We start from the raw sequence: 15,593 nt of genomic DNA, 5'->3' as shown, positions 1-15,593 counted from the left end.
AAAATAAACGTGACTTAGTTCCTAGCCGTAGCGTAGTTGGAAACGAGCCAGAAATTATCGCGACTCTTTGATCTCGCGCCGGCACGAAGTCGCGAGTACTCCATTAACCTTTAACACATTCCAAAGTTCCACCGTTAAGCAGACGGCGAAAGAGTTTTACGTTCGTTTCCGCGTTGACGCACGTACGCGTCTCATTTTTGTCCCTTTGTTTCCCCGCCCCGAAACCGTCGAGAGAGAGAGAGAGAGAGAGCTGCCGGAGCCGCTGCCTGGACACAGTTGGCCGTAAACGGTCGCTTTAATACTCTGTTCCAGCGGCTGAAAACGGACGAGACGGTACATCGAATGGTAGAATGGTAGGAATGAAGGATCCAGTATTAGCACTGGAATGGCTAACTCTCGATTAGTCAATTACCGGATATCGATCTTAAAGAATTGGGACACCAAAACAATCGGGACTTTTAATAAAAAAATAAGCAAGTTAAATAAACGTAGATAAGTAAGTAAAATGTTTATTTATCATTACATCAAGATCAAACGATCAACTGAACATTGTTTATTGTGTTTTAATACAGACAATCACTAATTTATATATAAAAACAGATGGATAACATTTCTGAAACGATATCAGAGGATAATCCACGAAATGAAACTTTCTATATTATGTTTTAATATAATTAATTATTACGTTTAAAATCATATTGATATTCTTGAGATAAAATTAAAATAGCAATCAGCGAAATGTGAAATATGCAGTTACATGTTTAGGGAAATTAAATAGTTTCAACAAAAGAAACTAAGATTTCTTTAATTAAATAGAAACTAAAGTAATAATTAGCGCCGGACACCTTTAAGTGCTGTTAGTACACGGCAAGGACCTTTCGTCTGGCCGTGCTCGCAATTTAAGAAAGAGTTAACGAATTTATTCTTATATTTTGTATTATTTATTTTTCGTTAAAATCGTCACCCGCAAATAGCGTCCCGCTTCTCTGATTCTGACGCCTCTAATGAGTGCTGAAAACCCCTCTGATGAGTGTTGACGTCCCGCGAGAATCGAGACAAATTGATCACCCTAATTCGCATCGATCCTCCGAATAACGACGCGTGAACAAAAACGCTAATAATTCCCCTCCAAAAGCGAGGAATACAAATATAATGAGAATTCCGAGCGAGCGAACGATTCTCCGATATTTATTTCTGTTTCAAGTTTCGCCGTTGCAAATAATCCCGACCCCTGCGCGCTGACCGACGCGGGCTATTTTTTCCAGGCATTTGTAACGTCGTCGAGCAAGGCGGACGCGCCGATATTTTACCGTGTTTCCGCCCCCGAAGACATATTCCCTCCGACGCGATCATGCCCCGTGCGTTATTGCATGCGCGAAAACGCCGCTCCGGAGGAGGACATCGTCCGCTTCACCGTAACTTTACATCTCCACCAGCGTTCCCCGCAATCCCGACGTCCGCATTCGAGCACGGTTCGACGAACTCTCCTGGAAAAACGATCGGTAGAGGGGGGTTACGCGGCGGGATGAGCGTACACTCCAGCTGGATCGCCGCCAAGAGTCTTCCCTTCGTTCCTTTGATCGCTCCGTCGGTCGAATCGAGCTGCTGTATATTATCAATATCGGTCCGCCTCCGATCCAGATTGCCGTCCAACGGCGAATCCCGGGGACATGCATCGTCGGCGAGACCAACGTCGAGAAAAGGCGGGAAAGAGGAAGTGAGAGAGAGAGAGAGGGTCGCGCGTGAGAGCGCGAAGAGCGGGAGTAAGTTAAATTGCGAGCGTCCCGGTGCACGGCTGTCGCGCTTACCCGGTCGGCTGGAAGCCCATTTCCGATAGAAACCAACCCCTCTTCCTTGTCAGTCAGGCGAGGCGAAGCCTCCCATCCCCGCTCCCGATACCCATTTTCGGCCAATTCCGGATTGCGCCCGCGTTGATCCGCTCTCGCGGATCTGGCGTACCCGAGAAATACCTGGGATTGATTACTCTCGCAGGGTACATACGCACACATACACCGGAGACAGGCAACCCCCGGGCTAACTGGGCGACTACCCCGCGACGTCCGTACCAAAAAATTAGATCGCCGCAACTGCGGGCACCGCACTGCGGAGCCGGATATGCGCGTCATGCGTTAACGTTCGAGCAGCCAAGACGGCAACGTCAGCTACACGTGAATCCGGATAAAGTCGCGAAACTCTTCCTTTCACCGCGGTAGAAACCAGAAATATATACATCTTGTTGACCATTTTTTGACACCGCTGAGAATTTCCTTAATCTGATGCACGCGCAGCGCGCGCGCCATTGACAGGCGTTGGTGTCGGCGCGCGTTTGTCGGTTTATCGTCGACGCATTTCAAATGCAAAGCTGCCGATATATATGTTACGGGGAGAGAGAGAGAGAGAGAGAGAGAAATAGCGCTCGGCTTTAAAATGAAATTACCCGATAATCTGATTGACGGAATACACGGGGGAAAAATAACTCTCGTAGTATAACGCCCCGCTTTCTTTCTTTCTTTCTCCCCTCCCCCCCTCCCCTTTCTCATTCTCTGAAGTATCATCTGTGCAAAAGAGCGAGCTGAATGTATTCATGAACGCAGTCGCTCAGTGTAATTTGACAAAGAAACGCGTTACCTTTTATCGGGTTTCATTGCTCCTTGCTTGCCCGATCGAATATCGAGCGTTGAATATTTAACGTGGGTGGCAATTTGCGTTTGTCGGAGACAGCTTGACGTTTCATTTCTTGATATATACGCCCCCCGATCATCGCAATCCATATTTATGGGGTCTCAAAAGTATAGCGGGGAAGTGCCGGAACGCCGCGGCGGATATGGTGAAAATATATCCCTTCGTCAAGTCGTGGCCCTTCGTCGAGTAAAACTCTTCCCGACGCGCCGGTTAAAGTCACCGTCGCGATTCGATCGCGCCGGTGCAATTATTCCCTGCCTCCGTTCGGCATGCCTCCGGAAGTCCACGTATTGCGCGTCACAACCGATGTCGGATCTCCGGAATGTGATATCCAGAGTACGAGCTTGACACATCTTCATCATGCACTCGGTGTAAAATTGTCAAAGCACTCGAATAGTCACGCTCGATGTCGTTCGCTATCAAGAGAGTTTAATCGAGACCGACGCCACTCCTCTCCGCGTTTCTCAACCGTGGAGGTGATACGTCGCTCGCAAAACTGCATCCCATCGCCGAGACCGTTTGACACGAGTGGGCACGTATCATCAGTCGTTGCTTCTTCAGTTGCGCGAATTTTTATTTCACATGCGTTCGGAACACCACGAATACATACGTTGGCGGCGTGACGCGATAATTACAAAAAGGGACGCTGTGATTATCATTCCTGAATATTAACATCGCACATCCATCTTGCGTGCTCGCGCCCGCACGTGTGTTTATACATGTTTGTACAGACTTGTTTTACACACCTGTGCGCACCGTGTGACAAAATCGTCGCGTGCCGGATAAAATCGTCGGGCGAATCGGATGGATTCATCGCTCGTTAATTGAACAATTTGCAAATCGAAGGTTATCCATCACTCTTTCGGCTTTCGAGATTTCGAATGCACTGCGATCGCATTCAGCGGTATTAGCGTCAACGACTGTATTCAGCCCTGTCTCCGCGGCTGAAATATCCCGCTGCCGCGCGCATGAATATATATTCAGCAGCGCCGGGATGCCGTCCCCATAAAATCGCAACCCTATCTTAGTTTTCCGTTTGACTGCATTACCATTGATCCGCGACCCGTGCAACGATTGCACGCTTGATACACCGGAATAACGCTGTATTAAGCAGATCGCGCGGCTTTTCGCTCGTTGCGCAGAGAGATGCGGCGAGAGGGCAACGGGGAGATTTCCCGTTGTCTTCCTCCTTTTTAATTAACTGATATTGGCAACACGGCTCTTGTATCGGCGAGAAATTGCTCGGGGAAAATGTGACGAATAATTTTTACCTCTTCTTCCTTCCTTCGTTGCAATGAAAAGTTTATTAACTTACACGAAGTTGTATCAACGAGCTAGAATAATAAGCGATTTAATTGAGAATTTCGATAGAGAAAAGAAAAATAATAGGATCTTTCGGGCGATGTGCGTGTGTGTGTGTGTGTGAAGGATAGATCGCGATAACAATCAATAATAGAGCAATATCCTCGCGTCGCGAAGTTATGTAATTCAATTTGCGAAAAATTCAATACCTCGGCCATGTCAAGCCTCACGTTTGTAACGCATTTATACCTGGATTTATCGAACCGTGTCGTAGCGCGCACGCGAGGTCGTGCACGGCCGGGCGGCGTTTGATTTTATCAACTTTAATCGCCGAAATATCGTCCGCGAAGATTAATACCCGTCGAACGTTTCGGCGATACCGCGACGTATCATCCCGTGAATCGGAAAACGAGATGCGCCCGCGAGAGAGAGGGAGGCTTTCGATGCTTAAATGATAATCAGTTGTCATCGAGAACGTTGCATCATATATGCGCAATTAGCCGATGGAAAATTAATATTTTGCTCGGAACGGCGAGAACGTATACGCGAGGCAGATGATTATACGCGTTAACGCGCTACAGAACAATCGAATAGAATAATCGGAGTCCCCGGTCTGCACAGAAAATTTCTCGTGGTCTAATCGGAATCCATTTCCCAACATATGATGGATTCTGGTTGGGAAATCTACGCAGGTTCTGGCTAGAAATGTAATATTTCAACTGTACGATTCTGAGTGAGGAACGTAAACAGATTTTTCTTCGCTCATCCCCAACAATTTCTCAAAGATTTCTCCGGGTTTCTCGTCCTAAGGACGTCGCAAACCAATTTGGGACGTCCTAACGTCGTAGACTGAAAACGGTACATGTGGCGCGTGTTAACACGCAAACTAATGTACTGTCAGAATTCGCGCAATGCTTTGACAGCTGTAAACGACACATGAAGCAAGCAATATGACGCGGCAATGCGATAGCCAATCACAGCAGCAGAATCACCGTAAAGGGGCTTCAGCGTTTCGATACATTCGAGATATTTAAAGGGGAAGAACCTTTTTCGGAAGAGGAAACACGATTCACTGGAATGTTTGTGTTACTTTAACATGGGGAATATATGAAAAGGTACACAGAATATATTTAATTAACATATTTATTGTTAGCATATTGCTTTTTAATATATGTGTATTCACCTTGTTAAAATAACACAAATTTCAGCGAACCGTTTTTAACGTCAAACGTTTTACCATGTTTGAGATCAGAACGAGATTCCCAATTGGTATCGTAGTAAGATAACCTACTTCGGGACAACTTTGGGTATTCTAATCGGGATCTAACTGCATGTAAGAGGGAAAATTTTTGTTAGACCGGTCATGATACGCGCGACGATCGCGTAATGACCTCGCAGATCACTCGTAATTAACCAAAACGATCGTATGTTGGTTGCAGCGAAGCTGGACGGCGTGAAGACGTACATGAGGATGAGGAGAGTGCCGAACCATCTGCAGGTGAAGGTCATCAAGTGGTTCGACTACCTGTGGTTGACGCAGAAGTGCTCCGACGAGGAGAAGGCAGTGAGTTGTCTTCCAGGTAAGAGGCCCCTTCTTACATCCCGAGACCTCCTAACTTATTTATTTCGTAACTCCCGAGATTCATAATACCGATAACCGATAAACGACGATTAATTCTCGCCGCAGAGAGGAAAAACGTGAGAAGCGCGCGCGCGCGAATAAGATATTAACGGTCGTATCCGTGGGAAATCACCTCACGCAAGCTTCACGGTGGAATTCCGTTGGAAAAAAAAAGAGGAGACGAACGAAAAGAGAAATGAACGGGCGCTTATCTTCGACACGTGCGCGCGAGAATTCATGAAATCAGTGTGGTGCGATTACCCCGGGCGGACCCGTGTAACCGTTTATCTCCGTATTAATTATTTATTAACTCCTCAGCGTCTCTCGTTATCGTGATTAATGCGGAATAGTAGACCGGTGACGGAGCACAGGCTTGCGCTCCTGTTAAACGACGCGAGAAATATATGAAAATACGCCGGTAGCGGCGAGAGGGGTCGTAACTTTATAATATTTATATAAGTCTGAAACGCGCCCCTCCTTCTCCCCCCATTCCTCCCACATTAAGCGTCGGCTAAGCAGGTCGCGTTAAACTCGCGCTGTTTTACTAGCGCGTAACTTAACGAACGTGTAATTAACATAATCTCGTGCCCATTGCGAATTCTCTCTCTCTCTCTCTCTTTCTCTTCTCTTCGAGAGCGAGGTTTACTATTTTCAACAGCAAATTCATTAGTCAAATAACGGCAATTTCCCGGTCACTCGAAGCGAAGTGTTTACGAGACGATACCGTCGCGCGTCTCGCCGGTGCGTTAACGTTATATAATTTCACGGAAAACATTTGATCTCGTAACCGCTGGCGGGATCTGCAAGCTAAAATGCGAGCAAACCGAGCGACGCGTAAGCAGGCAGTGTATGTACGATTGCCAACATCGGTCGTCCTTTAATGCAAACGCGGGCGTCGGGTATCAACGGGGGTTGCACATATCCGCGTATCTCTGTGTGTGTATATGCACGCGAATTTTCGCGCGGGATGTCGCGCGAAATGAAAATACTGCGCGCGCCGTGTGCGTGTGAATTTTGCGCTCGCGAAATTTCTTCGTTTTCCGCATTTGTTGAGTCGCTTTGTAATTCAATCGCGAATAAATAAGCGGCCACGTCACGTATGCGCTTTGCGTGCGAACGCACGCACGCTATAATGTGCACGTCGCAAGAAAGAACACGCGTGATTATTCTCTTACGCGCGGCGGGGACGGACGAATTTTTACCTGGCTAATAATCAATCGACGCAGAGAGCAATTTCAGAATGGGAGAGGGGGGGAGGTTTATGTCAACTCGCGACGACACACGAGTGTCGTCATTCCCCCCCTTCCCGATAACATTTATTTGCGATTAGCTTTTATGGATTTCTTTCGCTACCTTAAGAAATACATCGTCCCAAGACGATTGTTCGGGGGAGAGCCGGCGTCGTCGATCGCGGAACGATATTGCCACCTACTTCGGATTCGCGATACTGAAACGCAACGGTAAAGCAACGGTCGTAATGATCGTTCGCGATGCACCATAAAACGGTACTGCGTGTAACATAAAATACAGCGTGTATGTCCAGAGAAACCGGCGAATACAGCCACGAGGAGAAGAATGACGCGACGACCCGCGACGCGTGTCGGCGGGTAACGTTAGGGGGTCTTAACGCTGAAATTTATTGCGGCCGGATACACAAGAGTGCTTAACGCAAAGTCAAGCTCCCGCTAAGAAGAAAATTGTCAACTCTCTCTTCCCCCCTTTCCTGAGCCTTCTCGCTCTTTTTCCCACGGGGAAACGTTTCCTACGTTTCGCTGCGGAAAACATCGGCTAATTTCACGCGCGCCCGGGCGTTTGTCCGCGGAGTTACAGCGACGTGAAATTTTCGCGGTCTCTTCACGATTGTGCCGGCCGCACGTACAGCCTTTACGTGGTAAAGGAACGTCATGACGAGGGAGAGAGAGAGAGAGAGAGAGAGAAGAAGCTTGGGCGGTATTCGCGATATTTTCGCGCGCGAATTCTTTTGTTTCGCGCGAGACGAGAAAAATAGTACCGTCCGTTCTTTCGGAACAATTAAGCAACCACGTTAATTGTTGTGGAGCAGCTTTGCCTCGCTCGCAGCGGGACGTTACTAGCTACAAAATTTTTTATTGTCGGTATCCAATATTGACGGCCGATATTGACTCGACGTCGAACCACACGTCGGATGATGACTTTTCCTGTCCCGAACAAAACGCGCCCGATTCTTGATCGGGCGTTCACAACCACCAGCCAAAATTGAATTTCTCGCGTCGCGCTTCACGCTTGACTGTATATCACTGATCCGGGCCTCGGAAATCACAGTGCGATTTCGAGAAAGGAGCCGGATCAGGGCGGAAAGAAGAAGCGACAGTGCGAAATTTTTCCCGAAATATCCCGAGGAACTTCGTGCTTTACGCGATGAACACCTGCGACGCGCTCTTTGTCTCCTTGTCTCCGAACGTAATATTCCCCGCGTCTCGGTGTGACGATACATCGTGCGTAACACGCGAAATCGTGCACGTGAATACACCCGTCGCGACAGGAGCACGTGCGAATGGCGTTTGTTTCACGTTCGTACGTTCGATTTTTCGCCTGCGAGATGCAGACGTTCGAAGGCACTCGAAGTTGCCCGCGACGCTGTACATTGTAGCACGCTCGGTCGCAGAAAGGCTGCGACACTTTTGTTCTTCGACAAATTCTGATAACGCATTCTGTGTCTAAAGAGAATTTATTTTTCCGTAATTCTCAGGATATACATTTTCCCACCAGACACGAGATGCTCATTGCATCGGAACTCGTTGAACTTATGGAAAAAAGTGTCACAAAAAACCTTTCTCTGACTGACCGTACGTTCGCGCCGCGGACTTCACACCTCCGCGGCGCCGCACGCTTCACTGCGGAGGTGCGGCGTGTACAAGTTATACCCGGTCGTCAGTAAACTATCAAATAACTACCGCTCATCGCGCCATGCTATATTGTAATGTTACAACCGCAGAGTGTAATATAGTGAACACAACAGACGATACATAGATTTTTGTGCGGCGAGCATAATCGAATTACACAACGGGGCGCCGGGACACGAGTAATTAAGCTGCATTACGCGTTAATATTTCGGCGCGTATCGATCGCCGATGAAGTTACACTTTGCAAAAAAATATTACGCGGCGGCGCGTCGATACTGACGATCAGGATGCGCGCCGGGTTGCGCCGGTGTGCGCTGGGCGCACTCATAATATTCGGCCGATGGTGAATTCGCGCAGCTTAGCGCTAATTATCGCGACGGTATTACCGCGATAATAATAGAAACGTCGTGGCGCACACTCGCACACGGGGTTGCAGACGGGTTGCGGATTAACTGCCAATTTTAATCGTCGCCCACGTTTCCTACAATTATAACGGCAACAATGGCAACAATATTAAGCTTTATCTTGTTAATCAAGGTTTCATGCGCGAAATAATGCCACTGGCTCGCGATCAATAGACCTTATTTTACGATATTGTCATTAGTTCGAGCGGACAATTATTAATAATTACGATATTTACCGCAATGGGTAATTAATTACGCACATTACCTTATTAATAGCGTTTTCAATCGCGGGACAACGTTCGCACGACGCTACTACCGATCCCGCAAACAATCCCGCTCGGCTTAGTCAATTTTATTTAATCGTAAAAATAATTGAGTTTAGACGGGGAGGGGGTGTAATGAACGGACACAATTAACGGTAATTGAATTTCTCGTGTGAAGTACACGTTCGGAAAAAATGCGACGCCGATAAAATATGATAAAACTCTCCGGCTCTCCGTTCAGAATCGTTCCACGTTGCCGCGACTACTACTTTTATATGCTGAAATATCGAACGATTGCTTAGGCGATGTAACGTTCTCTCTCTCTCTCTCTCTCTCTTGTTCTTTTGCGAAGTGGTCGAGATCGATGCGCGTGTGCAAAATCGACTGGTTGCGCAAGAATTCCCTTTAACGCGGCGTCTCATAATTTCCACCTGATCCCGTTCGTGCGAGACCCACGAAATATCCCCCTTCAAAGACTTCGCTCGCTCGGATTAGTATCTCGGCGATACCATCGACGCAAATCGAAGTCGGTGTGCAGCTTTCCGGGTGCAACCTTCCCGCTTAGCACGTGTTTCTGCGAACTATTTACGACAGATCGACACGGTTCTTATCTTTATCATCCGCTCTCACCGCTCGACCGTCGCTTAAAAAGCTCTCTCTCTCTCTCTCTCTCGCGTTCGGTGTCCCGCAACACGTGTACACGAGGCTGTGGAAATGTACATGTACACCTCCTAATTGCTTACGAGCATCTTCGAATGCCCCCACCCCCAGCTTCCGCGGAGAGCAGTGAGCTCTCAGCCAAGCGTTTCCGGCTAATGAGACGTCGCTTTTAGAAAAACGCGCGTAGAATCTCCTCGCGGAAACGGTCTCTCGTCGCACTTCTAAAGTTGAAGCCGGCGAAGTTGTAACAGCGCGCAACAAAAATAGTCTCCTTCGGTGCTCCGCAATTTGCGCTGGTGCCGTGCGACCGTGTGAATTGTCTCGCACGTAAATTTCGTCGGGGTCGCCGACCAGTGTTATAAAAGGAATTCCGAATATCCATCGGTAATACCTGTAATAGAGAGAAAATAGAAATGTGAGAATTATATAAAATCGTACAGCATAAATAAAAATATATAAATAATATGTAAATAAATATATAAGTATATATAAAGTATATAAATTGTGTATCGCACGGAAAAAAGGAAATTAGCTGCCCACATAATACAACTGTGATTTTACCAGACCTAGTTTTTAGCTTTGGGAGTTAAAAGTTAATTCCTTCGACATGATTTTTACAAGATTTTACGAAGTTGACTCATGGAGCTGAATTTTTTGAAGGAACATCCAACAAAACACGGGTCATTACGCGGGTCGCCCCACAGTGTGATAACTAATATTCATGGTGTTTTTGTATCAACATATGATTATACAACGTGTTTTATGATAAATTATGTTTTAAACGACGAAAATGCGAAACGACCTAAGCGGAAAGTTTGGCGCTCGGAAAGGCTCACATAGGCAGCGAGCGTGTTAATTAATCAATTAATTTGACGCACCTGGATCCGCATACAACGCGTGTACGCTGCGCACATAATACTCGATTAGTCGCGCGTTAGCAAGCGAAATGAAATTTTACGTCCCTTCAGAATTCTCAACCCGCGATTATCTACCTGCTCTCAGCGCACTTCATTTTCGTGCTGCTACGCGTTAATTCTTCCCCATTTCTTCTCGCGCGTTGCAGATAAGCTGAAGGCGGAGATCGCGATAAATGTGCACCTGGACACGCTGAAAAGGGTCGAGATCTTCCAGAACACGGAGGCCGGCTTCCTGTGCGAGCTGGTGCTGCGACTACGACCCGTTCTTTTCTCACCTGGCGACTACATCTGTCGCAAAGGTAAGGATCGTTTTCCCTCTCACGGAAGGAGGCCTCATCGCCACGCATTAAAAAGTATTTCGCTCGAAGAACTTTCGCCGGAGGAATCTTCGATTTCTCTCGCCGAGAAAGAATGAGAACGAGAGAGAGCTGGGGGAAGAAAAATTAACGCTATGAACGTTGCGTGGAATTTGGTTGAAAAATGTGGCGCTGTACGCGCCATCATTGTCGGCGATATCGATTTTTCGCCCGTCTCCCATTGTCACTTACGGGCCACACACTCTCTCTCTCTCTCTCTCTCGTCCGTGAACCTCGCCTAGACACTTGCCTTCTTCTCCTGCGCGCATGATTTTTCCCCCGGATTCAGCGTGTCCCGCTTACGGGAACGTGGGGCGTTGGAAGCCGGCCAAACGATGTACCGCGGGTGTGAAAAATGATTGTCCGTCCGCTCTCCTTCTCCGTGCCAGCCTCGTCACCAGTAGCGTAAGCGGAAACCATCGGGCGGCGGGCGAATATTTCTGCTTTATGGCGAAAAAGGGGGGACGGGGAACCGTCGCGCTCGTTATCAGCGCGAAGGAAGGAAGCGCCTGTATAACTACTTCGGTGTAGTCTATATACGGTCGCGCGGAGGAGCGGCTCGTAAATTGTCACGGGCGATGCTGCGGCCTACAACGGCCGCGAAATTCCGCTCCCTCTTACAGACACAGAGCGAGATTGAATCTACCGTTACGCGGATCGTGAACGGCGCTCTCGCCTCTTCCCTATTTGCGCAACCAAAATGAGCGCCGCGTAAATTTCTCCTTCCATCTTCCGCCTACCGGGACTTTCGCTAACGATCCTGCCGCGCACGACCCTCTCGACATTGAAAAATCCGCACGGAACGGACTTCCGACGCCGGGAAATACGGAGTCCTTTATCGCTGAATCCTCCCTTTGCCGCGGTGTTCCCAGCGTTTGAACGTAGAAACACGCTCCTTATATGAACGCGCGACGGATCGCCTGGCAAAAATAAAAGCACGAGCTTACGCCATTGTCCTAGCACTTCCCGGGCCGCGTACTCGCGCTCGATATCCATCCCCGGACAAATAGTAAGCAACCGAGGGAATAATTTCGGCTCGCCGGGAAGCCGAGGGGGGCCAGCACGAGGCGACGTTTCGCTCGCCGCCCGTCCATTCTCCACCTCTCTCGCGACGGTGGTTTCTTTTCATTAACGAACGGAACGAGCGCAAGAATGAGTACAGGAGTGCGAGGACGTGGTGGTCGTTTCGATCCACGGGGTTACCTGCCCTTTTGATGGACGAGCCATCCGCATTTCCGCCGCGTCGCATCGCGCCGCGCCGCTACGGCCGGAATTATGACTTGGCGTTACTACTTGCGCGACGGAACAAACGACAGCGCTGCTGGGCGCGCCCGATACTCGACGCGCGTTCTCGTGCTTTTTATCAAAGCCATTTTAGACGGTCTATAATTCGCGGCGGAATTCGAGGCAGAATTCTATCTGCAAGGAAGTGTACGTTCGAAGAGTTACGTTTATGGACGCGTACGTGTACATAGGATGTACCTGTGAGGTTTACCGACAAACTTACAGGACAAATTTCGTGTTGAAGAATAAGTAAAAAAGTTTTAGCAAGCATGCCGGGTAGATAGAAATGCTGAACACAGCACGCAAACATTTAATATATGCCGTTGCAGCAGCATAACGTATTTAAAATATATTAAAAATATATGCTTGTTCAAAACATACTCATTTATCATGCTATAATTTTAATCGGAATATTGACTTTTTATTACTGCAATAATTCCGTATTAATTGCGTTCTCTCTCGGACAAAGCAGCAATATTTATGGCATCAGAATATCGTCGTAATATTGCCGTAATTTTCATTGGATTATCTTCTTTTATATATTGACAAAACGTTTGTTGTCACGAGGATCTTAACGTACCTAAGTTAGTCACGATGCAATATAACGAAGTATATTTATCTGGAATACGTCTGCGAAAGCTTGGCGTTCGAGATGTAGCTTTCAGGAAATGACGATGAAAAAAATGTGTCGCAATAAGAGGGTTAAAAATGCTGATAAAATACTTTTTTGTCTATTTTTGAGGACCTATCAATTTTGATATTTCTGAATATTAATCGAAGAATTATTCATTGTAATACATCGTGAATAATGATGTAATATTCGAACGAGTACGCGTGTTTTTACTCCACAGATATCAATTGTACATTGATAAGGAAGGCAGACGTTTTGAACAATTTTTATAACAGTATGTGTCTGGTTATTTATTACGTAGAAAATGATTTAATGAATAAAATAAATTAATTTTTAACTGACATTGCGACAGCTATATCTCAGAAACGAGGCGTTTGAGGATATATATTTACTAAGACTTTCTTTTACTTATTTTTTTTTCCTGCAGAACCTGTCCTGTGAGTTTGTCGGTGGAGTTCAGATACGTACATCTTGTATACTTGTGTGTAAACTTTCACCATGTTTGCCGTGTCGTATATGCGGCGCATAAAAGCACGAGTGGAATCCCGTCTCCCGAATTTTTCCGCGAATTATGGACCGTCTAAAATTGGTTTTACGGTCGATTTATCCGAAGACGACTAACATCAACCGCGGTTTATCTCTCTCTCTCTTTCTCTCTCTCTCTCTCTCTCTCTCTATTTATCTATCTATCTATCTTTCCCCTGTTTTTAACCGGGAAGAGACGAAAAAGGACGAGCGGATTATAGTTAAAGTTAATCAGCTTTCACCCCTATTCCATTTTTCCTCCTTTCTTTCGCCCGTACCCGGAGATACGTCATGGTTAATAACGCCGATAGTCACGTCGGCGGGACGATACGAACATCGTTAGTACGTAGCACAAAGAGAGAAAGAGAGAAAGAGAGAGAGAGAGAGAGAGACCGGCTCGTATACCACATAGCGCAGCGACTTGCATTCCGACCGTGCAGCGCCGACGGCTGATTATTTTTATAGACTCGTAAACGGATACTGCGAAAAAAAGCTACATTTTCACATTAAACGCGCCAGCGAGACCCCGGTGGCGGCGCAACCGCCCGCAGACGAGAGAGGGAGAGAGAGAAATACAGCCTCGGGGTGTTACGGTTTTATCACCGGGAAATTATTATGCGAGGCACCGAGAGATACACGGAGAGACGTCTCGGCGGAGAGGCGGGCAGCGCAGCGGTTAAGGGTGAAACGGAGATAGCAGCTTCTCTCCCTCAATCTGAGACGCGATTTTCGTGTGATTGCAGGTGAGGTGGGAAAGGAGATGTACATAGTGAATAGGGGCCGACTGCAGGTGGTAGCCGACAACGGGAAGACGGTGCTCGCCACCCTAAAGGCGGGTTCCTACTTCGGGGAGATCAGCATTCTCAATATGGGGACCGCAGGTAAAGAGTGCGGTAAATATTCCAAACGGACCAGGGGCCCGTGAGCTGTCCCCCTTCGTTTTTCACGATCACGTTTTCACGTTTCACGTTCTTACCACTCTGTGAGAGGGCAAGCCGTCGAGCCGGTATGAGCCGATCTGAAAACGATCTCTCTCTAGCAATTTTCACCACTATTCTCTCTCTTTATCTCGCAGACGTCCCACTTGTCGATCTTCACCTGTTTTAAATCGCGCCCGACGTTCACGCAACGACACACGCGCGCGCTTCGCCGTAGACGAAGGACGACGACGGGCCGCGGCAGCGGAGAAAGAAAGACGCGTTCGTCGGTCCCGGTGAGATCAGCTCTCGTTTCGTTAATTAATCGATCCATCGTCCCGATCGGTCTACGCTTCGTTCACCACCCGTCCGACGAGAGCGCGAACTATGTGTGTGTGTGTGTATGTGTGTAAGATCCACCGATGCAAAGTATTGCAATTTCTCCGCATCCGACAATCCTATTGGCTCCGTCTGTCGGCAGAACGGGGGGCCGTCCGCGCGCGTGTCGTCGCGGGATCGATAGCGGTCTCGTTTTTGTGTTCGAGCTTCGGCTCTCGCGAGTGACACTTTCCTCTCTCTCATCGGCGGGAAGGCGAAGAAAAAAATACGCGGTCAAAGGGGCCGACGCGTATAAAGAGACGGCGCGAACTTTGCTCCCCCCTCCCGTCTTTCTGCCCTCCCACGTCGAACTCTTTTTTCGAAGGAACGTCCGCGGGAACTTTGGCCGGCGTCCCTTTGGCCGTTTTTGGCCGAATGATTTTAATCCCGTTTAAATTGAATCTTCCTCGCGAATATTTTCACAGCTATCACAATCTTTTCGCGCTCTTATTAAATTAGAAGAAAATTCAATCCCCCGTGATATTACTTCTTTTCCCTCCTCCCTCTCTCGACCGGTTAATAAAGAATCCTCCTTTACTTATCGCCCGATGAGAGAGATACGACGGCCGTGCGAGTTTATTTTCTCTCGGTATAAACTCGGTGAACTCTGTTACCTCCTCCGCAATATATCGTGTCCGTGGGAACCGAGCAAAATTAACCAATGCGAAAGGCGCGAGAAGTTCTTTTCTGAAGTACCGCGCCGCTTGTAGATGGCTGGATATCCCGTCCAGCCGGTCTCCTCGAATACATCGCGAATCAATCGCCTTCCGA

The 15,593-nt window shown here is 47.7% G+C and overlaps 1 protein-coding gene across 1 annotated transcript in view; it reads left to right on the top strand.

The window, feature by feature from the left end:
- Nucleotides 1-15,593, top strand: part of LOC106744685 — a 178,081-nt gene that overhangs the window by 142,569 nt on the left and 19,919 nt on the right. The window contains exons 10-12 of the mRNA XM_014619639.1: nucleotides 5,424-5,564; nucleotides 10,878-11,030; nucleotides 14,271-14,408. Of these exons, the coding sequence (XP_014475125.1) occupies nucleotides 5,424-5,564; nucleotides 10,878-11,030; nucleotides 14,271-14,408 (432 nt within the window). The remainder of the gene's footprint in view (nucleotides 1-5,423; nucleotides 5,565-10,877; nucleotides 11,031-14,270; nucleotides 14,409-15,593) is intronic.

The sequence above is a fragment of the Dinoponera quadriceps genome, unplaced genomic scaffold (genome assembly GCF_001313825.1).
Source record: "Dinoponera quadriceps isolate SergipeBrazil2010 unplaced genomic scaffold, ASM131382v1 scaffold1352, whole genome shotgun sequence".
Lineage (NCBI taxonomy): Eukaryota > Metazoa > Arthropoda > Insecta > Hymenoptera > Formicidae > Dinoponera > Dinoponera quadriceps.
The sequence above is the reverse complement of the archived record's forward strand: the minus strand, read 5'-3'. Positions and strand labels throughout refer to the sequence as shown.